The sequence below is a fragment of the Orussus abietinus genome, unplaced genomic scaffold (assembly GCF_000612105.2).
Source record: "Orussus abietinus isolate OABI.00-Male unplaced genomic scaffold, Oabi_2.0 scaffold16, whole genome shotgun sequence".
Classification (NCBI taxonomy): domain Eukaryota; kingdom Metazoa; phylum Arthropoda; class Insecta; order Hymenoptera; family Orussidae; genus Orussus; species Orussus abietinus.
Genome location: NW_019394714.1, coordinates 1,270,706 through 1,289,325, shown reverse-complemented (window position 1 = coordinate 1,289,325; position 18,620 = coordinate 1,270,706). Strand labels below are relative to the sequence as shown.

The 18,620-nt window shown below is 55.6% G+C and overlaps 1 protein-coding gene across 2 annotated transcripts in view; it reads left to right on the top strand.

The window, feature by feature from the left end:
* LOC105696948 (LIM/homeobox protein Lhx9) overlaps nt 1-18,620 on the top strand; it is a 157,696-nt gene that overhangs the window by 121,251 nt on the left and 17,825 nt on the right. For both annotated transcript variants that reach the window (XM_012419833.2, XM_012419832.2), the window contains 2 exons: nt 7,872-8,443; nt 10,679-10,887. In XM_012419833.2, coding sequence (XP_012275256.1) covers nt 8,084-8,443; nt 10,679-10,887 — 569 coding nt within the window. In that variant the 5' untranslated portion in view covers nt 7,872-8,083. The remainder of the gene's footprint in view (nt 1-7,871; nt 8,444-10,678; nt 10,888-18,620) is intronic.

Here is an 18,620-nt window from a genome sequence, read left to right as displayed (position 1 = left end):
AGAGAGAGGAGGATAAAACGGATAAGAGATGAAGAGGGGAAGAGGCGCGGGAGAGAGAGGCAAAGAGGACCAACAGGGGAGGGAGGGAGACGCCGAGAGGCGCCACTTCGTAATTCCGTGCGCATGCAGAGAGAGGGAGAGAGACGGAGGGAGAGAGAACGCCTCGGCGTTATAACGGGTGTCCCCGACCCCCTCGCCGCGGCTGGAAGTGGAGTCAAGTGGTCCCGCCAATGGTAACTCCCCTAATGACTAAACTTGCTAATTTCGACCAATTAGGGCCCTCGGACGCGCGAGTAGCTTTCGCGGGCTTCTCCGGAAAGGCTCCTGGACTCCGACTACTCGTGGTCGCCGCTGGATAGCGTCTAGTCCCTTCGCAAGGAAGCGATACGCAGTTGCGAGGAGGATAACCACCAGGGCGAATTTCCCATTTGCGCGAAATATGAATACATGTCGATGTACATATCCGCGGTCGATAAGGGCCGCTGATTGGTCGGCGCGATCAGCTGATCCGTCCGAGCCAATCGGAGCTCGACTCTGCGGCTCATGCCCGACGTTAGGATTTCCGTGACTCTAAGGGGCGCGAGCCAAGTCAATTAGCACCGAGAACGCGTCTCGACGGCTCGTACTCTCTGTCCGGCCTGACCAGCCGGCGTCACGGTTATTTTCAACCGGCGACCAGCGGCTCGCGGTCGATGCTTTTAGAACAAAGCCCTCTTCGACTAACCTCCTCGAGTGCCTCTCGCTACATTCCCCCCGGGCCCCGCTCCGGGGGAAAAATCCCGCGGTTCTAGCGGAAGGTAAATTGCTGGGAACGCTCCGCTAATGTCCCCGTTTCTTGTCCGCGCGACGCAGGAATTGCGACGTTACCGGGGACTGGCCTCCGGAGGCGGCTGGAATTATCGCGGAAACGACGAATCGGATGTACTGTTGGAACGGCGTCCTCTCTCTTCCCGGTTCCCTTTTCCTTTTTAGAGGAGAGAACTTAACCCGCGTCCTGTCGTCAGATTCCGAGAGAATTTCGGGTTAAGCGAACCTCGAGACCACGTGGTCGCAGACCACGTGCGCGAGTAGCTCCGATGTGGGGCACCGTGCCCCATCGGGGCTCGTGCCCCATCCGTGCCCCCGGCTCGGCGGAGGTGCCGGGGCCGCCGGAGGTGCAGAAGGTCGAGATAGTATCGGGTGTTGTGGTCGGTTTGAAGTTCGCATGCTGCGGAGTAACAAGCTGCCACCGACGGATATTTATGGGGGCCGTCAGGGGTCGAACCCCGTGCAGACTCGGACGCGCCCGTGCACAAATAACGGCTTTACAGTTTACCACTGATACGTTATTACTCGGCCAATGATACGGCCTTAAGCCGGCCGATATCTCTCTCTCTCTCTTTCACGGTTTCCTGCGCGAGGTCGTCTCGCGTTGACCCCGCGCACGTCGCGCGATGGAAAACTGCACGAAATATACTAATTGTCCCGGCCGATCGGAATTACTCGGGAATAGGTTTAGACCGAACCGTGAAATTGGCATGTCCCTCCGCGAACATTGGAGCCCCATAAATCAAGCGTTCCGTGTTAAGGAAGGCGTCACTTTGCGTAAGATAGGCCAGCGGTTTATCGCTAAGCGAAGGACCCGGACATGCCGATCTCTATGGCTTGGAAGTGCGTTTCGGAAATCCGAAATCGTGTCGGGGAATTAAAGAAAATTCGAATCCTTGGGCCCGATGGGGGGGAAAGGGGCCTTAAGATTTCGGCAAAGCCGCGCCAGGGGCCCACCGACCTTCGCCATGGCGGGGCCCTTTGAAGGCAATCCTTTGAGCACCGTTACATGGGTCTTTTCGGTGATTTATGGGGTCTTAAGCTACCTCTTTCTGCCTTCTCCCCTTTCTCTCTCTCCTCCCACGTCGCGACCTCGGCGGCTCGCAATGCTATTGACCCGGAATCGTTTCACTCTACGGACCACTCTATTAATCCGGCTAAATAAGTGACCCTCGAGACGACGGATCGGATCCGCTCCTTAATTCTGCGGATTTCCCAGAACACGGCCCGAAACCGGGCAGAAACGCGAGGAACGGGAGCTGGTGACCGCAGGGCAATTTTCGCGGTTTCCTCCAAGTAATTTTACTCAAGACCGTAATGCCATGGCAGAGGCTTCTTAGGGCGCAACGCGCCGGGACAGCCTTAATGGCTGCGAATAAGCAGAGACAATGTGCGTAAAAGCGAGGGCATGTCCGATGCAAGTTCCCGGTATAGACCGGTATCTTAAATCGGACGCTAAAGACGCAACCTCGTTGTCCAAGTACAAAGTGCCGATGAACCCGAGAGCTCGCGTTACGGGGCTTTGACTCGTGGTCGAGATTTGGAGATTCATCATTTATTGGAGAACCGAAAATGAAAGATATATGCGGTTAAGATCGTTCGAATCGAGGATCCAGTCCGCGCCGGGGCGCCTGGGAGGACCCCGAGGTGTCGGGAGCCTTAATGACCATTAACTCGCGCAGGTGAGAGAGACAGGGCATAAAAGTGTCCGCGCTAGGTCGTTAGACCTAGAAGGGGCGAATCCGTCGAGGTATGCGGCGGGGTCCGCATTAAGGTGCCGCCACACCGAGTCGAGTGCAGCCGGGCCTCGGTACCTCCGTAATGGCATTAATGCGCCGTAGATTTATGTCGTATAGCTCGGATGAAATTCCATCGCGCGGCATAAGAGCCGCGGGCTCGCGACCAGAGGGGAGGAAGAGCAAGAGTTATGGAGGCCCCGTCCTGATATCCACTATAAACCTCCCCGACCCCCGCCCGCCCTGCACCTCCGCCAACCCGCCATCCATACCGCTCCACCGTGGTACTTAATTAAATACGTATTAAGGCTCGGAGTGTATTCCGATGTTGCGCCCTGGCCAAGGACCCGACGAGTATCGCGCCCGGACCCTCGCATGATCGACGACGAGCCCGAATTAACGACGCCCTGGCGTTTCGTCGATCCAAGAAAATCCGGGGGAAACTTGGATGCCGAGGTTCCAGAGGTACCCAGCTCCTGGTGCAGGGTACGCCGACCACCGATAATATCCAAGGATCAACCCCTGATCCAAACCCCACCAAGAGGGGAGGTTATCCAGCACCGTTCGGATCGCCTTGAATGAGCGCGGTTAGGACGCCGGTCACCGATTCCCTCCAGGATCACCTCCGTAAGCAACGGGGCTCGGTCCCGCGTCATTGCTTCCCTCCTATCCGTTTCCGAAAGCCTTCAAAGCGGGGAGAAATATCCCGAGAGACGGCGAGGAACGGGGGGAGGACGGGGGTAGACGAGAGGAGCATAAAGTAGTGCCTACAAAATGTTCCCGTACCCTTGCCCCCCCTAGCTCCCCCTTGCTCAACGATACTCCGCGGAGGAATGGTTCAGGCATTCCGAGGCAACTGGCCGACCAACAATAAAATAAAGCATTTGTATCTTGTAATAACGCCTCTTGGGCGCATGCGCGGGTACCTCCGGCTCCGGTCGGAAGATTTGCTTTCCGTAATAAACGCTCGAAGAGGCAAGACGGGGCCCGACGGAGGGCCCCGGGGAACAGGGAGCGAGAAGGGACGAAACGACGCGGAGGGGGCACCTGGAGGGGACGGGCCCGAGAGATAAAAAATTGGAGGGAATCGGTGCACGGGTAATGATAACTTCGGCACGGATATAATGACCAGTCGAGGGGACTAAGCTGGAAGACAGGACTGAAAATAATCTAATTATTGGTGAAAGCGATTATAGTAATTATATGCGGCCCCGGCCCAGGGCCGCCGGGGGGGCGGCTGGGACCGACGGACCCCTACTTAAAGAGGGCCCCGGCACGCGGGGGTGGGAGGCCCAAATGAAAAGGCGTATACCCCCGAGGGCCATTTCGGGGAATCACATCGGGGAGCAAGGGACGCCTAGGGACGCGGGATCAGCGGGGAATCCTGGTTAACGGGCTGCGAAATTTCCATCTTTTTTTTTTTTTTTCTTCTTTCTTTACTCGGGGTCCGCAGGAACTCGACCAAGAGACCTCCTCCTTGCTTCGTTTCCTGCTTTCCTGCCTGGTTTTGGGGTTCGTACCCAATGAAGTATAGGACGACTGTTGTTTCGTTACTTATCATCGCCTCGGGGTGGGAGCGTTGTCGCTGAATGGATGTGCTATCATCGGATGGGCCTATCGAGGGGCCAAACGGAATCGTTAATGCCGTTTGGACCGTTTTGGGAAATCGACCCTATTCTTCGTGTCCGACTAAGCGCGCGCAATTAGCGGCGGTTCCGCCCATGACAGCTCGTGTCAATTTGCGGATCGTAACTGGCGTGCGTCGGCGATACGTCCTTCCCGTTATCGCCGGCTTATCGCTAATAACATCGCTGGCCTCTCTCGTTATCGCCATTGTCACCCTCGCCGTCCTCGTTTTCGGCGCTCGATCGCGATCGTTAATTATCGCTTATCGTCCCGCGATCATCGTCGCCATTATCATTCGCGGTAATTACCGGACCGTGTGTGTCCCGGTATTATATCGTCTTGTTATCGGGTCTATCGGAGCCGCGAGCGCCGCCATCTTGGTTTCCGCCGTTAATCGTTTCGACGCAATGCTCGTCACGTTTCGTTACTCGGAAACAATTGGAAAAATAACTGTGCCCGTGTATGAAAAAATCGGAAATAGTACAAGTAAAGCCGAAATTCGGAAGACTCGATGTTCCACGGGATGGGAGTGAAAAATTGTATTGTAAACAATTGCGAGTCGGGGGGATTTATTACGGACTCTTGGCATTCCCGTGAATTTAATCCGCAGCGAGACCTCGATTTCCCGATACACCCGGAAGTAATTCAAACGACAACTAATTAAATTAGCCCCGTCAATTAAGCGACGTGGAGCCTTGATTTCTAGATACCCGGAAGAGATTTAAATCAGACCGAGTGTATTGACTTTTTGTCTATACTTGCTGCAGCGTCAGCTCGCGGCCAATAAGCCGATGGCGGGTATCAATTAATATTGAATTTTGCGGCTCGGTCTTGACGCGTTTATCGCCTTGCAGTTTACCATCTTGCTTATCGAGTTGCATCGACGTCTCCCTGCCTTCCCTCTCTCTCTTTTCCCTCCGTTTCTCGCGTTCAATTTACCATGGGAGACATAACTCGTTCGGGCGATTCGAGCATCTCGCTCGCGACAACATGCAATTAATGCCCGCCGATCGATAATTAGCGATTGAACTTATGTTATTAGCCGCGAGTCACCCTCCTTAGGCCCGACGTGGACCGCTACTCGCATAAATTTCCAATTACAAATAATGGACTTTTCGCGCGACGTTGCGAGGGATTTCTTCTTTTTTTTTTTCTTCATTTATTTATTTAATTGGCCGCTTTTTCATCACTCGCTTCGCTAACGGTTCGAATGCGCGATTTTCACGGCTGAGTTTTTGTCACCTCTCGTGCCGAACGGAAAGCCGGAAACTTTACGTGCAAGCAAATCTACTCGAACATTTTTCCAGCAACGACGAGCAGTTAATACTAATCGATAATTAGTGTCGGGACAGCCTGCAGCGGGATTTACTTCAATCGGCGTTCTTCGCGGCGTCGCTAATGGCTGGAACCGAGCGTTGCTCAAAAGTGCCATTTTCACGGCCCCTTTTTGTCGCTTCTTGTGCTCAGCCGAATACGGGAGACATAACTCGCGAACAAGCGACTCGGGTGTCGCGCGACAACGTGCAATTAATGTTCCCGGCCAGTAATTAAGCGTCTAAGCGCATTTTATTGGCGTACTTGCAGGCTCGGTTTCGACGTACCCGGCATTTCTTCTGATTTATGACCGCAAAGAGTGATTTCTTGCCGGGCGTTTAATTAAATATGTTTCTCGCTTTGTGTTGTTTCTCCTTTCCCCATTTAGTGCCGTTCCCACGGGACTAAAAATCCAAAATGGCGCCGACTAAAATAAGACCCCTTCGAGCATCGCTCGGAACTGAACGTCCAGCTGGGTAACGGGGAGAAAACGCGCGGAATTTCTGAAATTCCCAGGTTTTGCTACATCGCGCATCCCTCGAGCTGCGTAGTCCAATTACCGGTTAACAGTTAACAATTAACAGTGAAATTAGCGCGGCGAGCCTCGAGTCCTGATTGGAGGTAGCAGCTTGCTGGCATACCAGTTCAAGTAGCTCAAGTTAAAAAAGCCCAAACAGGATGTAGATGTCGGTAGTGCTGGTGAGGTTAAAGACCTTCTCACCTCGGCATACCTTCTAAACCAATAACACCAAGAGGCAGTCCTCTCCGAAACTGCAATCGCCTTTACTAAATCCTCCCAATAGAAGGACCACGATTAACCCCGACATCCCCAGCCATAATTCCGTTAAAGCTCTCCTACGAGGAAAAAATATTCCTCGAGCGTATCTTCGGACTCTTATCACGAAACTAAGGAGCCTCCATCAATCTGCATTCTAGATATAATTGACATTCATCCTCATGAAGGGAAAAACGCCCGTTCAACGCGAACACTTTACGAGGCTCTTATCGGTTGACTAATGAATCCTTATCAGGGGGCAGGACCCTCGACAGAAATTCACCGATTAGGGTCCTAACAATTGGCCCAGTTGTTTCCCAGTTTTTCCCTAGGAATAATCCAGCGATTCAGGAAGGGGGAGAGGGGAAGGGAACGCACTCGGAGGGCTTGGGATGGGAAACGAGGCAGCCGGAGGGCTGCAGGGGGGGCAGGGGCCGAGTTAATGAGATTACTTTCCAGTGGGTCGAGGGAAATGAGGAAATCTGATTGGACGCCGGAAAAGATCATAAAGCCGAGTAATTAGAGCGAGCTTTGTTCGGCCCTTACAATGGCCTCCATGGGCCTTGGACGTTTCCGTTGGAGCCGCTCTCGCGCCGTCCAATTGGTCGGATCGATCCGACCGAGCGATCGCCTCGACGCGATTGGTCCCCCCGAAAAATGCGTTCCCTTGGTCCCTCTCGATGAAACCAAACGACAGCCCTGGAATCGAGACCCGCGATCATCCTTGACATCGAGGAACCTTAACCTAAATTCGACGGCGATGAAAAGTAGTTCCCAGGGTAAATCGTCGATTTCCCAAAAATGTCGAGGAATTTTCCGACGAATTTTGGAAGTAAAGCGTCCAGCAGGAATGCATTTCGAGCAGCCGATGGTGGGGAGGAATGCCTCTTCCGCCAGGTATTTCAATACCACCGGTCCTTGTATCCCGTGCATCCGGCTTTTGCTACGGGGCTGCATACGATGGCGGCAATACAGTCCTGTAGCGAGAGGAAGGGAAGGGGAAACGGGGCCGGGGGTGTATAATTAAAACAATAGAATGCTTAATTAGAGTGGATAAAGGGGAGAGGCTCGGGGGGTAGGGCGAGCAAAGTAGTAGTATGCAATACTCGTAAAACGTCGGTTTTACTAGCGAAACACCCCCGCGTCCGCCATTTTCCCTAGGAACCCTCCTCGACGGATGCGTCTTATCCCTCCGCCTCCGGAAGTGCGCAATACAACCGGAAGTCGAGGGACAGGGGGATCTAGTCCCGCGGAAACTTTACCGCCGCGTACGCTCTCGTTCTCGTCTCGATTCGTTACATTTATTGCGGAAACGTCTTCCGGATTGGATTTAAATATTTCTCTGGCAATACCGTGGATAACCCAGGCTCGAGGACGTATTTCATTCCAGACTAGAACATGGATTTTAACCCTCGAAATCATGACCGAATCACCGAAATACTATCACAATTTTGAAGGCCGAACGTACCCTCTTCCCGAATCGCATTGTTTAACATATAAAATCGAATGAAATTAATTGAAGTATACCAATTATCATATAAATCTTCATCTTTTTCGCCCGAAACGGAAGTCCCAAGAGTCGGAAAACTAAAGATGAAATTTTTTGCTTTCAGATTCCGCGCCGAAGCCGGAAGTGGTCCCGGCGAGGCCTCTCGGTCGGGCCCCGCTCGTGAAGGCGCCCGGGCCCTAGGTGGCCCCAGGTCGACTCGGCCCCGGGCCCCGAGTACCCGAGGGCGACCCCGATTTCCCCTGTGGCGCGTAGGTGGTGGGCTCCAGCGGCCCGCCCACCCCATTGGTCAAGCTGGCGAGCGCCCTTACCGCCGGGATGAACCCCCACCACCCGGGACACCCCGCAGCCTATCCCCACCACCCGTCGCTGTCGAGCAGTCCCCACCACCCCGGGCCCGGCGGCGGGGCCCACCATGGCTACGGCACTGCTAGCGGTGGGGGGACCACAACGACGCCCGACCTGCCCAGCCCCCACTCCCCGCCCCACGGGGCCCCCTCGGACTCGGGGGCCCCCTACGCGTCCTTACCGGGGGCCCAGGGGCTCGGCAGCAACGGGCACCACCACGGGGCCGGGGGCATGATGACCGATCATCCCCATCACCCGGGACACCCTCATCACCACCCCGGCCACCCCGCCTACCCGCCCGTCAATCACAACAACAATTGCACCATCAAGGTGAGGACACGATTTTCGTACCGCTTTGCACTCGGCGGGTGCGGTGGTCCCATTACCATGGGCCGATAAAGCAACATCTGTCGCTACTCCGCTAAATGAAACCCTGGGAGGGACCTAAAAAGTCTGGACTAATTGGGCCCTGCCGGAAGTTGCGACGGATCTTTTTTGTACGCGGTGGTCCTGCCAAAGCGCCATGATTTACGCATCGCCGAGGATGTATCTAATTATTGCGCATTAATTAAAAAGAAATCCCATTGTCCGGTGCTCAAGGGGAATTTTCCAGCTTCCTCGTTTTTTCATCCGCGTCGGAGGTGGCGCGAGGCGCGGCTGTTCCCGGAAGGGACTCCATCGGCTTCTCAGATGTGCCCAGGAGTGTCCTCTTCCAGGATCAGCGACACCGCGGTAGTCCATAGTCCGGGACGTCCCTTGTGTCGGTGCCCGGGGGTCGGTTTCCGTGCAAGGGATGCCATCCGAGGGTCGAACCGACCGGAATTCAGCCGGCATTATCCCCGACGAATGCGACCCTCACTTAGGCGGCCATTGACAAACGTAACAATATGGGCATTTACCGTGGAGAAATATAATTGAATAGAGGGAGTTCGGCACAGGGGTCGGCTGGCTCGAGGAGTGGGGCGCCCGGAATCTTCCCCTTTGAGCGTTAGTTAGGTCCTTTCTAGGCTGGTCTTTTTATGCCCCCACTCCGGTGCGAGGGCCCACCAGACCCCACCAGGGTACCTGAACCCAGGGGCCCGCCAGGCATTCAGGCCCAAAGACCTGGGTCGGCTCCGAAGCGGACCGACCAGTCAGTTGGGTCCTGACTTCGGTCGGGACTGGTTCTCTCTTGCCTCTCGCGGTCGCTCCGCCACTTCTCGGTTAGGAAATCTCTCTCGGCGAAGACTTTCGAAAAATTCGTCACCGTCAGTGGGACGGCCGATTCGGTGTCGCCCGAGGGAACGGTTCGCGTTTTTGGGAGCTGATGCCTAGCGGACGAGGACCGATTATCTTAGCGTCCGGAGGATCCAGCAGGGAGGGGACTCCAGTGCTCGGTTAATTTGTGCGGTTGGGGAAAGTGTACGCGTTTCGTTACCGAAATTATCCGCGGACTGAGCCGTTCGAGCAGAGGTCGAAGGAAGTCTGCCCTAGTCCTTCCTTCGAGTGGAACGAACGCTTCCGCTTTTGTCTAAACCTCGCTTAGCGTTTGGGTGGAAAGTTCAGAATTATTGTGTCCAAATCTCCGCTGATGGTGTTCGGGTCCTCCGTCACCGGAAGGAACGCATTCTCGTTTGAAGGCCCAACTGCTCCTGTTGGGATTTCTCCTATGGTCCGCCGTTGAATCCGGGAGAGAGTCTTCCCACTTCCCCGGGACCCAATTAATAGACTTCGGATTCTCCTGGATGCGACCTATCGGGAAGCTATGACGACGGGATGATACCGTCCAGGTCGAATCGGTCCGAATCCGGGTGGAAAATTTCCGAGATGCCATTCGAGGGAACGACGCGAGTCCGATCTCGGAACTGATCACCAAGAACAATTCTCGAGATCCTCCGAGTGGAGTTCACGTTGATCTTCGTATACCGAGGAAGAGTAGGGACATTGTCCGAAAATCCGAAAGTGACCCTGGGAGGGTTCGCGTTGATCCGGTTCAGGTCGATCTAGATGCGCGGATCATGGAGGTGCACGCGCATCACTACAGTGCCATCACGTCTCGGATGAACCAGATGAAGTGCTTCCCCGGGGACAAGATAGTAAGCACCTTTATTGCGAATGCTTTCAAGAGTAAATGAAAAAAAAAAGAAGATAATTATCAATTCCAGAAGCAAAGAAACGCGACTGGGAACCGCCCAATCCCGCATTCCTTCGCGAAAACGGAGCCCGCGGAACAATCCACCGAGTTCAGGCGTCCTTTCTTGCGCTCGAATTTCGTATCGGGCATGGCGATAAAAAGTCGACCGGTGGTCAGGATGACGCGTTGAAAGGAAAAAGTAATGATTTCCGGTTTTACGGACGCCTGCCCTGGCATTGCGGTTTCCGGGTGGGGACTGGACGTATAGGACGTAGAACCCGAATTTTCAAATGGAGGGCGCCGCGCCAATTATTGTCCCATAATTTTAGACAATCGAGGTCTGCCGAAAAACGTTATATCTGCTCCGACGTGTCGCAGGGCTGTTTCGAATCGGTGTGTCTGGCCGGATCGGGATTTGGCTAAAGGCTGGTTTCCTTTTTGCTTGATTGCAGCAAGAAGGTGGACCCCGCGGGCCGACGAGCGCAGAGCCGTGCGCCGGATGTGGCGGGAGAATAGTGGAAAGATGGTTGCTACATGCGCTGGACCGCTATTGGCACAACAGCTGCCTAAAGTGTTCTTGTTGCGGGGCAACCTTGGCGGACATCGGCCAGTCCTGCTTCACCAAGGCCGGCATGATCCTCTGCAAAAGCGACTACACGAGGTAAGGTCGGCGCCGCATATTTCGCAACTAAGCCGCCGTTCGGGATGGGGATGCCTTAAACGAGACCACGGAGCCGAACACGCGCGACGGTAATTGACTCGTCCGGTCACTATTTCGGAGCGCACTTTCCGTACCTGCCGCGCATAATCCAGTTTACGATATTAAACGTATATCAAACGCGGGGGGATTTTCCCCGAGATGCCGTGCATGACTTATCCCAACCCGTTCGGAACGGTCCCCAGGATCCAGAATCCGTTCGCCCGGGAGCGGACCGATCGCGTTCCCTTCGATTCCCGGGCGAGTGGTCCGTCTCCTTCGGGATGAGAATCGACGGTTTACCGTGCCAAATTTAGAGGATTCGAGGCCAGGAGAGAGGGGGAGGGGGGGGGCGATCTAATGAGAACCAGACGTGGACTTTAGGGCCAGCCCGGAATAGACGGACGGGCAGAAGACGTCTGTCCGCGTTCGACGATCCGTCCGTCCGTTCTTCTGGGATGTCGGGGTGTCGTCGGCACCATTCCCAGTGGCGTTTCGTCAATAGGTCAGACCCAAGCGATACGGAATCGAAGGTCCCCATCTTCCCGGCGCCACTCTCTCGCCATCCTCCAAAAATCCCCCCACCCCGTCGCTTATCCCGCTTATCAGAAACGCCCCGTCGATTACTCAATTACCGGCCGCTCCCAAGGCGGCCTGTCAATTATCCATCAAAGTTCCTCGCCGGGAGGGGAAGGCGCTTTCCCCAGTCACCCCGGAGGAAAGCCGGAGGATCTTCACCCATACACACCCAAACACACATCCCGTCGTCCCAGCCACGCGTGTGTCGCGCCTCCCAGTCCAACGCCCCCGCGTTGCCCCACGTGCACCGAGGGTCGGGGGGGACGGGGGAAGGGGTCCTGCGCGCGCACCACGGGACGAGTTCGTTTCTTTTGGATTCAAGGAATGTTTCAATCAGTTTGATTGAAGGGCTGAGCTACGGCAAGAGGGTAAACTCGATTTACAGCCGTGTAGGGTGACGTAGGGGGGGGCGGCCGCCCCCGCGGCGGTCGGGGGGTCGGTCGGGGCGCCGTCGCCGCGACGCCGGGAAGGGGCGCGGGGAGAGAGCGTCGGCGTCGCGGGACGGGGGAGCAGGCCGGGTGCCACAATCACCGGGATGCGTCCAATCACCCCCCGCCCGCCCCCGCGTTTCGGCTGCGCCGGGGGGACGGGGAGAGGAGGGACAGGCGAACGCGGAGGGCGGCCAATCATCGCGCGGCTTTCCGCTGGAGCGCGCCGACGGACCGTCGTCGCGCGGTCCTGGTTTGGCCTAGATGTGCAATCAGACCGCTTCGGTGCCCCTCCGAATTCCCTCCCCCTCCTCCTTCCCCCGCGCCGTCTTCCTCGCGCACCCCGAAACGCCGCCACCTTCCCTCTGTCGCTTTCTCTCTCCGTGTGCCCCCCCCCCCCCCCTCGAACTCCCTCTCGCTCTCTACGTCTATGTCTCTCCTGGCCGAATACCAAATTCCTGCAATTTGGTAGGTGGGTACTTTGTTGAATCAACATGATTGGGCTTGACGGAGCTGGGCTGAGTGCGCGCCAGCGCCACTCCGCGGCGGGGAACGGAGGCTCCGGATGAAGGGGAGGCGCGGTCTTACCGTTTCTTTGGATCTGGGTGTCTTATCAGCGATCCTGTCGCGCGGGATATCTGACGGAGACGGGATGACCCCTAGAGTGGGTGGTACCTGGTATCGCGACGATGCTCGATCGTTGCGCGTTGTTGCGACCACTTGTTGTTGCTCTCGTATGGATCCGCGGTTGCGTTGTTCACTGGAGACCTCGTATTAGGTGGAGGGTTTATCCCCAGAGGGAGAGGTCGAAGGTCCGGCAGGGAAACCGAAGGTTAGCCCGAAGGGTCGATTCTCTCCTTCGCTCTGGGGGGCGCACGCCTCGGTGGGGTGGGTGGCGGTGGGTGGCGATGGGGGAGGCAGGTGACGGCGATAAGGGGTTCATTAGAGGCAGTTTATTACCGCCTTTGAAGTCTCTCGCGTGTTACCGTTAAGTCGCTCGATATCTCGTAATATCTCGTTCTAATCTCGCGAGGAGAAGTTAATTGCCGTTCCCACCCCCCGTCCCTCCGTTTCCCCTCGTATTTCAATCTCTCCCCCGCCCCCTCCACGTCTAGCGTCCTCTTTCTCCTTCGGATTACTTCTTTAATTCCACGGAAAATCCTTCTAGCCATTCGTTGACCATCCTCGCGTGGTGGTTGTCGGACGACTCTGGACTCTCGAATTTTTCGGGAAAAAGAGAAAATCGCAGAAGGGTGCGTTTCGAGGGGATGAAATATGCCCGACGCGGTTCGCACGATCCGGGTCTCTTCCTCTGGGGTGTTACTCGATTCCTGGACCCCCAGAGACCTTGTCTCGGTTGTACGTCCGACTGGCCGCGGTGGGTATTTCAACTGTGCAAACATCGTTAAGCGGATGGGCCGTAGGAACGCGAAATCAAAGGCAACAGTCGAAAAATCCTCCCGGGCAAACGGTCCGGGAATTAGTTGCCCCCCATGGCGCCCGATTCGCGGTTTGGAGATATGGGGCCCCCTCGTTACGAACGACCAGGATGATGGCCCACCCCTCGAAGCTGGCGCCATATTGCGTTGAGCATTTTCCAATGCCTCCACTGGATCGTTCCACTTCATAAGCATCCCCGAAATTCTCATTTCCCCCGTTGATCCTGAAAAAAAAAAAATAATTCCCCTCCAAAGTTCACTTCCCTCCTGAACTTGCAAAAGCCCTAAAAAGTCACGGCTCTCCCTCGATCGCGGAGGAAAAAAATCATCCCATCGCGACACCTCCCCCAAACCGAGGCAGCCATTTTCTCAGTAGCACAGTGGAGCATAAATGTCGCCACTCGAGACGAATTTATCCGTCCTTTGACGAGGGGTGCGCCGATAACGCCGAACGGGTGGAGGGAGGAGGAGAACACAAAGTCGAGCGCGCAGCGCGCGAGTAATCCAAAAAGGGAAAAATCGAAACAGAAAGAGAGAGAGAGCGCGAGACCCGGGGGGAGGGAGGCGGAGTGCACCGTCACGCCGGGCAATTACTCCCGGGCTTCCTTTTGTTTTCGCTTTGTTGCAATTATTGCCCGGACGTCCTTTGTTTTCCGCTAATTGAAAAATACTCGCGGCTCGTGGGCCCGCGCCGAACTTTATCGGGAACGACTGTATTTATCAAAGACAACCGTTGTCCTGATAGCGGGGCAGGGGGACGGGGGGCACAAAGGGCGACAAAAAGCCAAGTGACCCGGTTACTCAGAAATCTCATTAACGTTGTTCGGTACTCGGTGGTTAGGACGAGGTTTCGTGCTTTTTCTGATTTATATTTTTTGGGGGGGCGGGGGAATTTTGAGAGAATTAAACGGTTTTTTTTTTTATAGCGCCGCGATAATGGGGCTAAATTTATACAGGCGGTTTAGCGTTAAAGGGGAAAAATTGTTTGGGTTATCTCGTAGCTTGTTGGGCGACTCGAGGGTACCCAACGGCCGCATAAATATGGACGCGCGGATTAATTCGGCGACGCCGGGCGTCTTCGTCGGGGAGCAAAGTCGGGCGGAAGTGGTGAAAAATTGCGACGCGACAAATCCACGGGCTTCGGGTGATTAGTCGTTTCGTTTGATGCCGCGACTTTGAAATAGAGGGAGGAACTATTGCCCGCCGCTACATCTCTAAAGATCTTGGACGTGGAAGGGTAAGGGAAAAGGATCTGGGGAGAACGTTTTGAAAATATGTGGAAAATTCTGCGATAGCTCCCATCCCCTGGAGGAAGGATCGACGGACGTTCCTAGGCGGGGGAAAAAAGCCCCCGGGATTTCCGGGAGTTTTTCCCGCCTTTTCGCGACGCGCGCCGCCGAGTGGTCCATGAATTTTAATTCGGCCCCGCCGCCACCCCCCCCGGCGGCGAAAGCGCGTTAATATTTTTTCAACCGACCGCCGGCCGGGCCGGGCTACGTCGGCGAAATAAAGAAAATAAACTTTCGTCCCCGGCGAGCCGACAATTAACGGGCCTGTCACGCCGTATCGCCTCCATGGACCGAGAGGGCCGATAACGTCCCGCGGTATCGGTGAAACGGAATACGTCGAATTTTCTCGCCCCGTTGGCCGCGGCCCGTCAAAGCAGGACCCCTCCAAAGTGGGTGGAGACCCCCTCGCGTGGGTCTCCCGTGTGTGGCTACCACCCGCAAAAATATCCCGTGCGGGTGGCACACATGGAAAGGTCCTATCTAAACGCGAGATAAAAAAAATTTCCCGCGTGGACTCGGCATAAAAACCGTATGTAGATAACACACGCAGAAACACCGGGTGTACATCACACCTGGAGACACGGGAGGAACGACAGGTATTGAATCCACCGTATCAAAGCCTTCCGGGGTGAGAGCCACAGGGGTGGGTAATTTGCTTGGGAAAATAAAGATGAGTGGTCCCAGTTGACGAACCGAAGGTGGGTTCTCTTCGTTCCCAAAATTCCATTTGGGGGTCTCCGCAGGATAGAGGGGCGTCTTCAAGGAGCGCGTGTTTGGGTGAAAAATAATTCCCCGGCGAAGGCTGTCGGAGTCCTCGGGGTCCCTGGGCGTTTTAACATTCCCCTTTCGTTGGGGGTGATGGCTGGTAGGGTGGGCTATAATAATAATCCCATTTGGCGGGTGTTCGCGGCATAGCAACTAGTCCGAAGTCGGCGGAGTGCGCTTCCGCCACCAGGGCGCGGCCCTACGGAGGGCCCGACGCCGAAGGTCGATGGCGCAGGTCGGAGGTTGTAGCGGGTACCCAACCTAATAACCGCGATCAGCCGTCGCTTATGTGTACCTAATTTATCAAATTATGCCTGGCGTGCCTCGAATGATAAAGCGACCGACGTGCCAGCGACGGACCCTGCGACACCGGCCCCTCGTCCGCGCTCAGAGGCATTTGGCCGACGCACCCCTGTTCGTTAATAATTGTTAATAGCATAGATCAAAGCCCCAGGTTGCCGGTCGCGAGCCTGGAGACCTCCACCTACTCCAGAAACCGTGGAAAAAAAATCCCCCCCTCGCTCATCGAGACGTGGACGTCGATGGTCCCATCAGCTCCCACTTGGGTACCGGGAACCAAAGTGTGTGGTACGTCCCCACCATCGCACTTTCCTCGGAAAAATCCGAAGAAATGGGAAGCCCACATTTTTAGCCGCATAATCCACCTGATCCCGGAGAAATAGGTCTACGAGAAAACACGGATTCCGTGGTCTTTCCCAGAGGCCGGACCCAGCACCATCCGGAGCGCGGCATCCCGCTCGTTCTCCTCGGGCGCGTATCCGCGATATCTACAGCTATAAATATCCCGGCCGATGCCTATCTACCTCGTGTTTTGACACCTGCCAGAAAGCGGCGACAAAGAGGAGCACCGAAAACCGAGGGAGATGCGAAAGGCAAAGCGCGGAGGGCAAAAAGGAGAGAGCGCCGGAAGTTTACGGCATCCCCTAAACCGGTAGGGCTCGGTGGAGGGGTAGGGAGGAACCAGGGGGAGAGCACGATCGGATCGTAGATTGTAAATCCGAGTCCGCGACGAATCCTCCGGATATATCTCGTTGGTCCATTCCCAGCATCCGTCTCTCGTCCTCCTCTCTTCCACCCGTCTGTCCGGCGCGCCGCGTCGGTGCCGTACTTAATTAAAAGCTTTCTCTCCCGGCAACGGTAACGGCACCGTGGTGCATACATCCCCTCGGTCCATTATCCTCCGTCTCGCTCTCCTCTCTTTCCTGTCCGCCTCCTCCTCCTCCGGGTCTTCGCTCTTCGGCCGAGGATGGGGATCGCCGAATGGGTTTTCGCGATTTCCCGTGATTTCCTCCCCCCGATGGGGGGCTGACCTTGAAACGCGAACCCGATGACTGGTGTCCAGGACCTCCAGGTAGGGCCGCGTTGGTTCTCCTTTCGACTTCTCTCGAGCAGTTGCCGTGGAAAAACGTCGGCAGCGTAGGCTTTGTCCGAGGCCAGGAGAGACGCGCCTCTCGCCGGGGCGTTCGTTGCTCGACGCATGATCATTGTGTGTGCGTGTGGGGGACGCGGACCCTGTCCCGTCCTAACCGACTCGCCTATCGAGGGCTGCGGCTTTGGTTTCGCGCGCGATTATATCTATCGATACTCACGTAATTGGACAAACAATCGTTATTTCGTTGACTGCACTCGCGAGTCCCGGCGCGTCCGGTGCACTCGTTCCACCGGGGTATGCGTGTTCCTTTGTTGGCGGCCCTTGCTGCCCGCAGCGACACTAATTTGCCGGGATGCACAAGGTCCGCGTGGCTTTCGACCAATCGATGCCGAGCGATACCAGTCGAGTATCGGAATAACGCCGACCGGGCTTTTTCCGCCACCTCGGAAGAGACCCCAAGAGATGGACCCCACGGTGATCCCAATGTGGATTTTCGACTAGACTAAGCAACCTTTGACAATGGCACACCCCTGCACGATCCTCACCGTAGTCCCCATCCAGGAACCCCATTTTCGATTTTTATCCCATACGAATGGATTCGCAAAGGAAAAAAAAAATTATCGCATCGTTGCGAAGTCCCGGCACCGGTCCACATTTTGATGTCGTATGCGGAACTATTAATTTCCTACGCGTGTGTTGGTGGGATGAATAGGGTCCCTGCCGATCTTTCTCCGCGTTTTGACACCTCGTCGGGAATTTCCCTTTACCGCGATCCCGAGCGAAAAAGGAATCAAGGAATCGATGCGCGAACCTCCCCCCGGTGGAGGGTGCCGGGGGTACGCGTCGAAAACGCGGCGTAAGGGCCGCGCAAGGGGTAGGCTCCTACATCCCTCTTACCGCATTTCGCGAGCCGCGCAAATGGCGCAGGGCAAACATAATTTATTGGAAATATTGTGTACCGACCCCTCCCCCGGGCGCCCCTGCCCGTTTGCTCTCGCCCCCGTTTCCTCGTTCCCCCCTCGTTATACAGGTACACAGATGCGTCTCGTTTCATCCCTGGTAATTGCTTATTAAATTCCTGGAGGGGTGGGGTCCTAAGGCACCCCTTCTTGCTGCGGCCCTTCCTTGTGCGCGCGCACCGAGGGGGATCCCAAGGCGGGGGAGGGGGTTGTATTGGCCGGGCGACGGGGGATGGGGGATGGGGCATGGGGCGACTCGAGCGGAATGGGACGGGAAAGGGGTGGAACAAAGCAGGGGGAACGGAGCCTGTCGGGGGGAATTGTTTTCCTGTTACCGTGAAAATATGCCCGGGGATTCCTGCCGCATAATTGGATTATTAATTAGATTGTTAATGAGACAGATTTTGCTTTAAGGGAGTACGCTGGAAACAAAGAGGTCGACTTTATCGACTCGGGGGTCGGCCCAAGGAGTCGGAGGGGGGTCGGTTGGATTTTATTAGTTACGGGACGTAATGCAAGTCGAGGGACACTAATAATTGGGAATTGCTAGGTATGTCGAATCTTTGACTACTCTCCACTTCTCCGACCACTTAATTATTATTTTTTTTTTATTTATCCTTCCTCTTTGGATATGGCGCGCGGTTTGGAATTTTTAATAGACGAGGGTTTGAGTTTACTCTTTGTACGAAAATTGTTGGGGCCGTCGAGGTGAGTTTCCTGGGGGAATGAAAAAGTTTGCGGTGACGGCGCTCCGGTCGTCCGGTCGTCGCGCCGGACCCCATCGTCGTGGTGCCGGACCCCGTGGCCGGGAACGGGGGACGCCAGCTAATCGAAGGGACACTAAC